The following is a 7,500-nucleotide window of genomic DNA, read 5'->3' as shown; positions in this document are numbered from 1 at the left end:
CTGTATAGTGGGTCTAGAATACAGTACAGTACTGTATAGTGGGTCTAGAACACAGTACAGTACTATATAGTGGGTCTAGACTACAGTACAGTACTGTATAGTGGGTCTAGACTACAGTACAGTGGGTCTATACTACAGTACTATATAGTGGGTCTAGACTACAGTACAGTTGGTCTAGACTACAGTACAGTATAGTGGGTCTAGACTACAGTACAGTGGGTCTAGACTACAGTACAGTATAGTGGGACTAGACTACAGTACAGTGGGTCTAGACTACAGTACTATATAGTGGGTCTAGACTACAGTACAGTGGGTCTAGACTACAGTACAGTGGGTCTAGACTACAGTACAGTGGGTCTAGACTACAGTACAGTGGGTCTAGACTACAGTACAGTATAGTGGGACTAGACTACAGTACAGTGGGTCTAGACTACAGTACTATATAGTGGGTCTAGACTACTGTACAGTGGGTCTAGACTACAGTACAGTATAGTGGGACTAGACTACAGTACAGTGGGTCTAGACTACAGTACTATATAGTGGGTCTAGACTACAGTACAGTGGGTCTAGACTACAGTACAGTGGGTCTAGACTACAGTACAGTATAGTGGGTCTAGACTACAGTACAGTGGGTCTAGACTACAGTACAGTATAGTGGGACTAGACTACAGTACAGTGGGACTAGACTACAGTACAGTGGGTCTAGACTACAGTACAGTATAGTGGGTCTAGACTACAGTACAGTGGGTCTAGACTACAGTACAGTATAGTGGGACTAGACTACAGTACAGTGGGTCTAGACTACAGTACAGTATAGTGGGACTAGACTACAGTACAGTGGGTCTAGACTACAGTACAGTATAGTGGGACTAGACTACAGTACAGTGGGTATATACTACAGTACTATATAGTGGGTCTAGACTACAGTACATTATAGTTGGTCTATACTGCATACAGTACTGTATAGTGGGTCTAGAATACAGTACAGTACTGTATAGTGGGTCTAGAATACAGTACTATATAGTGGGTCTAGACTACAGTACATTATAGTGGATCTGTACTACAGTACTATATAGTGGGTCTATACTACAATACAGTATAGTGGGTCTAAACTACAATACTATATAGTGGGTCTATACTACAGTACAGTATAGTGGGTCTAGACTATAGTACAGTATAGTGGGTCTAGACTACAGTACAGTATAGTGGGTCTAGACTACAGCACAGTATAGTGGGTCTAGACTACAGTACAGTATAGTGGGTCTATACTACAGTACAGTATAGTGGGTCTAGACTACAGCACAGTATAGTGGGTCTATACTACAGTACAGTATAGTGGGTCTAGACTACAGTACAGTATAGTGGGTCTAGACTACAGCACAGTATAGTGGGTCTAGACTACAGCACAGTATAGTGGGTCTATACTACAGTACTGAAAGCTTGGAGGTTATGAAACAGGTGACTTCTGTGACTCCCTGTCTACAGTCAGTTACCAACTCAAAGGTGAACTGACACACAGTAAGCTTACACACATTATATTTTACCTAGCATTGGAGGAATCATCAGAGAAGGCATGGGATATGTCTATGAGATGTATAGGTTAAAGGTTAGGGATGAAGGGGTCAAGGGTTACCAGCGTAATGGTAGTCTACTGCTGTTGATGGGTTCGAGAAGAACAATCTCTCCAACGTGGCCTGGGAGAGAGGGATGACAGAGAAAGAAAGGAAGATGAAGTACAGAAAAATTGAAATGAGGAACTGAGGAAATGGGTGATCTTTGAACCGAAATAAACTAAATTATAGATAAATTAAAGAAAGAAAGAATGAGTGAGTGAGTGAGTGAATGAATGAATGAATGAATAAATAAATTAATGATTGAATAAATTAATTAATAAATGAATGAAGGAATTAATTAATTAATGAATGGTCCCTCCCTCCTCACCAGTGCATCTCCATGACAGAGGTAGAGACAGTGTAGAGCCAGCTCTGTGTTGCTGCCCCCTCCTGGTAGACAGCTAGAATTACACAAAGACAACACCGCCTCCACTGAGAATGGGAGAGCGGAAGAATCAGAGAAGTGTGAATGAAAAATACCACAGTAGGGTTTTAATCTGGGATCAGACTGAGACTCATACAGTATAAAACATAGACCCATCAAACTCAACTCTGGACCAGGAAGCCAGTTTCACTGGTTTTGTAATTGTTCCCTTTCTAATCAGGGACTGATTTAGACCTGGGACACCAGGTGGGTGATTCCCCTCTAGTCAGGGACTGATTTAGACCTGGGACACCAGGTGGGTGATTCCCCTCTAATCAGGGACTGATTTAGACCTGGGACACCAGGTGGGTGATTCCCCTCTAATCAGGGACTGATTTAGACCTGGGACACCAGGTGGGTGATTCCCCTCTAATCAGGGACTGATTTAGACCTGGGACACCAGGTGGGTGATTCCCCTCTAATCAGGGACTGGTTTAGACCTGGGACACCAGGTGGGTGATTCCCCTCTAGTCAGGGACTGATTTAGACCTGGGGCACCAGGTGGGTGATTCCCCTCTAATCAGGGACTGATTTAGACCTGGGACACCAGGTGGGTGATTCCCCTCTAATCAGGGACTGATTTAGACCTGGGACACCAGGTGGGTGATTCCCCTCTAATCAGGGACTGATTTAGACCTGGGACACCAGGTGGGTGATTCCCCTCTAATCAGGGACTGATTTAGACCTGGGACACCAGGTGGGTGATTCCCCTCTAATCAGGGACTGATTTAGACCTGGGACACCAGGTGGGTGATTCCCCTCTAACCAGGGACTGATTTAGACCTGGGACACCATGTAGGTGCAACTCATTATCAGGTAGAAGATAAAACCAGCAGGCTTTGGACCTGTGGACCTCGTAGAGTTGAATACCTCTGACATAGACCATGGACCTCGTAGAGGTGAATACCCCTGACATAGACCATGGACCTCGTAGAGGTGAATACCCCTGACATAGACCATGGACCTCGTAGAGGTGAATACCCCTGACATAGACCATGGCCCTCGTAGAGGTGAATACCCCTGACATAGACCATGGCCCTCGTAGAGGTGAATACCCCTGACATAGACCATGGACCTCATAGAGTTGAATACCCCTGACATAGACCATGGACCATGGACCTCGTAGAGTTGAATACCCCTGACATAGACCATGGACCATGGACCTCGTAGAGGTGAATACCCCTGACATAGACCATGGACCTCGTAGAGTTGAATACCTCTGACATAGACCATGGACCTCGTAGAGGTGAATACCCCTGACATAGACCATGGACCTCGTAGAGGTGAATACCCCTGACATAGACCATGGACCTCGTAGAGGTGAATACCCCTGACATAGACCATGGACCTCGTAGAGTTGAATACCCCTGACATAGACCATGGACCATGGACCTCGTAGAGGTGAATACCCCTGACATAGACCATGGACCTCGTAGAGTTGAGTACACCTGACATAGACCATATTGATGTCACTTATCCAAGACTTTCAGGTACATGTTAAGTAGAGTTGAATGTTAAGTAGCTTTGAATGTTAAGAAAGTAGAGTTGAATGTTAAGTAGCGTTGAATGTCAAGGAAGTGTGATTGAATGTTAAGGAAGTAGGTTTGAATGTTAAGGAAGTAGAGATGAATGTTAAGGAAGTAGGGTTTGAATGTTAAGGAAGTAGGGTTTGAATGTTAAGTAGCTTTGAATGTTAAGGAAGTATGATTGAATGTTAAGGAAGTATGATTGAATGTTAAGGAAGTAGAGTTGAATGGTAAGGAAGTAGAGTTGAATGGTAAGGAAGTAGAGTTGAATGGTAAGGAAGTAGGGTTTGAATGTTAAGGAAGTAGGTTTGAATGTTATGGGAGTAGGGTTGAATGCTAAGGAAGTATGATTGAATGTTATGGAAGTAGGGCTGAATGCTAAGGAAGTAGGTTTGAATGTTAAGGAAGTCGAGTTTAATGTTAAGCATGTAGTTTTGAATCTTAAGGAACTAGTGTTGAATGTTAAGGAAGTAGGGTTGAATGGTTCTTCTTACCTTCTTCCTGAATTACAGAACTCCTCTGAAGCTCCTCCCACGGTTTCCAGAGCAACTTCTCATTGGATGATGATTCTTCTGGCCATGCCCCTGACCCCTCCTCCCTCTCTCGACAACATGGCAGCTCAGCCTGGAACCCTCGACCCACGTTGATACACCTGAGAGAATGAATCAATGAATGAACAAAAGAACAAACGAACGAGCAATAGAAGAACAAAATGGAATGCATTACCATCCATTACTCACGGAAGTAAAAAAGATCCCTTCTCCTCTTTAGTCATCCTTCCCATCCCTCGTTCCCCAGCTGAAGGTGGGATGAGGGAGGAGAGGAGCCCCGTTCCCCTGCGTTGGGGATTCAGCATAGGTCGAGGGGTGTAGTGGAGCCCTCTCCCAATCCGCTCCACTCCCCTCTGCCCTCCTCCTCCTCCTCTACGAGACTGGAGCGGACTAAGGAAGGGAATACCTCTAAACACCACTAGGGGTGCTGCTCCATGCTGTGGCAGTCCACTGGGGGGCTGGGATGGAAGAGAGGATAGGTGAAGGGGTGAGGCAGAGACGACGTTTGATTGTACCGGAGTTTGAAGACTATAGTGACCTGTGAGCAGAAGAGAGGGGGGGGGGGGGGGGGGGGAAGCAACATAATAAATGGGAGGAAGCTAAAGAAGGAGACGGAATAGAACATATGTGATTTTGGATTACAAGAACACACAACAACATACCTGTATTATTCTCATTGTCCTGGTGAACATGTCTCTGAGTGAACACTGTCTCCTGGCAGTAGACATGGCCAGCGCTTGAGGGGTTGCCGTCGACGACACCCACGTCACCTGACTGCTGCAGCCAATGACAGGGTGGGAGCTTCCACATGACGGTGGAGGGGTGGGAAGTGTGGAGCGGCTGGTGAGGGGAGGGGTAACCCTGGACTGTTCCACTACAATCCTCCCCTGGGGTCTGGGTTAGTTCAACTGTCCCGAAAGAAGGGGTCGTGGTGAGTTTGGGTGTGGGGATAGGGGATGGAGGAGGGCTAAGGAGCAGAGGGAAGGGGTGAGGAGGAGGAGGAGGAGGGAGAGTGGAAGAGTCTGTGAGCGAATTGTAAGCACTCGCTTTGATCCATCCTGTGCTTCCTCCTCCGGCTTCGAATCCTAAAACTCCGCTTCCGGAATTCCCATTCGGAATTCTGTTGCCGGCGACGTTGCGTCTGACGAAGAACGCCTCTGAAAAGGAGTCCAGTTTTTGCCGGTACACCCCAACGCCACCACCACTAGGGCCACTTGCTGCCTGGGAATAGGAGTACAGAGATGCCCAATCCTTGGGGTACCCCCCACCCTTCTCACTGCCTTCCCAAGCCACAGAACACTGATCTGGGGGAGAGGGACTCACCCAAAACCCAGGCTTGAACTGGGCCTCTGGAGGATCCAGGTTGGACCTTTTATCCCCAAAATCATCACGGTCTCCTCCGAAATCATCAACCCTTCTCAAACTATCCCTCTTTCCTTTATCGTCAAAGATATCGCTACCATTATAGAGATGATCAACTCTGTTGTTTCCACCATCATGGCTACCGGTAGTGGTGTCTCTATAACCACTGTTACCATCTCGCCTCTCTTCACACACATAATCTCTGCTGTAGACCACGTCATCCCTGTTACGACAGACTTCATCCGTTCTTTGAAAGACATCATTCCTGTTATCATCCATTCTGTAAAAGACCTTATCTCTAGTGTTAGACCCCTCGTCCGTTTGCTCCTCACACCCATAATCTCTACTGTTGCTGTAGAAAACATCATCCCTACTACTGTTACAGACTTCATCCGCTCTGTAAAAGACATCATCCTTTTTACAGCCCTCATCTATTCTGTGGTAAATATCAACACCACTACCGCTGGCGCTGCTGTCATCGCCATCGCAGCCCTCATCCCTCTGGCTAGCGTAGGCAGGGTTCTGACTTTCAAAATGGCTGCCGAAATCATCCCCTTGACCTACACTGGCATCCAAAACCCCCCTGTTACAGTAGCTAGCTTTCTGCGCTCCAAAATAACCATCTCTACCATCAACATCACTGCAGTTATCACCTCTGCTATGTCCATGAATGCCTACATAACCTCTTCTTCCACTACCCCGACCGCTTGAATCGGGGAGAGGGGTCCTGGGTGCTGCCTCTATTCCAGTTCCCTCATATTGCTCCAGGGGAATCTGGAGCTCCAGTGGGTGGTGGCAAGATGTCTGGTCCAGACTGGGGCTCCCGATACTGGGGTGGAAGTGGTGGGAGAGGTGGGTGTGATGCTGGAAGCATGGGTCCTGGTAAGGCTGGGGAGTTGGAGGTTGGAGGGGTGTTCTCTCAGCCATAGGGTAGTCTCTGGTCTCTCTGGGTGTGTTCTGTGCTGGGATAGAGGGACCTCTAGTGGTTAATCTGTTGCCCTGCTGTAGAAAATTACCTGGAGAACCTTCGCTATTGAGAAAACAGTGTGACTCAAGTCGTTAAAACTTAGTGGCAAACAAATCTCACACACTGAAACTGGCCTTTAGATTATATCTGTTCAATGCACAAGTATCTCTCTCTCTCTGTCTCTCCGTCTCTCTCTCCGTCTCTCTCTCTCCGTCTCTCTCTCTCTCTCTCTCTCCTCTCCGTCTCTCTCTCTCTCCGTCTCTCTCTCCATCTCTCTCTCTCTCTCCGTCTCTCTCTCCCCGTCTCTCTCCGTCTCTCTCTCTCCGTCTCTCTCTCCCCGTCTCTCTCTCACGCTGTCTGTTGTAATTAGGTCATGTTAAGACTGTATGACTCAGAGAGATTATGCATCTCTCACAGGAAGACTCCGTTGTTACCACCATCTTTGTATTTTCTCCTCTCTCTCTTCTTCTCTCTCTCTCCGTCTCTCTCTCTCTCTCTCCTTCTCTGCCGACAAAAAACAAGGTCTCAAAATATATCACACTGTCACACACAAGCATATTCTGATCGTGTCGGCTTATACACACACACACAAAAACAAACATCCTTATTGTTTACGCTTATACACACACACAGGTGTCAGGATGAAAAGGTAACAGAGACACTCCCCCATCCACCCTCAATGAAAACCACATCCTCAGGAAACATAGTTACGGTCTCCCTCCTCTCTATCTTTATCTCTCTCACTGTTGATCTATCTTTATCTCTCACTGTTCCTTCCTTCCTCTCTCTCCTCTCTTTCTTTCATTCTCTCATTATTTCTCCCTACGTATATGTATATCGTTCTCTTCACTTACCAATTGATGCCGTCTCTGTTTTTTTCTTTCTTTCTCTATTATGTTAGCACACTACCACCACACATTCTCAGGCTGGTCAGTTACACATCCTACGGTTGGGTTAAAGACCTACATGTGTATGTTTATAGGGGTGGGTGTGTGTGTGGGAGGGTGGGTGGGGGAGCTGTGTGTGTGTCTGTCTGTCTGTCTGTCTGTCTGTCTGT

At 46.7% G+C, this 7,500-nt stretch overlaps 1 protein-coding gene across 8 annotated transcripts in view; it reads right to left on the bottom strand.

Annotated features, from left to right (window-relative positions):
* The window catches only part of LOC110500798, a 21,695-nt gene that overhangs the window by 5,113 nt on the left and 9,082 nt on the right, over positions 1–7,500 (bottom strand). For 3 of the 8 annotated variants that reach the window (XM_036958320.1, XM_036958323.1, XM_036958321.1), the window contains exons 3-7: positions 4,777–6,438; positions 4,304–4,652; positions 4,058–4,215; positions 1,942–2,045; positions 1,634–1,694 (exon numbers count right to left, since the gene is read on the bottom strand). In XM_036958320.1, coding sequence (XP_036814215.1) covers positions 1,634–1,694; positions 1,942–2,045; positions 4,058–4,215; positions 4,304–4,652; positions 4,777–6,438 — 2,334 coding nt within the window. The remainder of the gene's footprint in view (positions 1–1,633; positions 1,695–1,941; positions 2,046–4,057; positions 4,216–4,303; positions 4,653–4,776; positions 6,439–7,500) is intronic. The other 5 variants (XM_036958324.1, XM_036958322.1, XM_036958325.1 and 2 more) reach the window with 3 other exon arrangements.

Source organism: Oncorhynchus mykiss, chromosome 21 (assembly GCF_013265735.2).
Source record: "Oncorhynchus mykiss isolate Arlee chromosome 21, USDA_OmykA_1.1, whole genome shotgun sequence".
Taxonomy (NCBI): Eukaryota; Metazoa; Chordata; class Actinopteri; order Salmoniformes; family Salmonidae; genus Oncorhynchus; species Oncorhynchus mykiss.
This window is presented reverse-complemented; position numbering and strand designations above follow the sequence as displayed.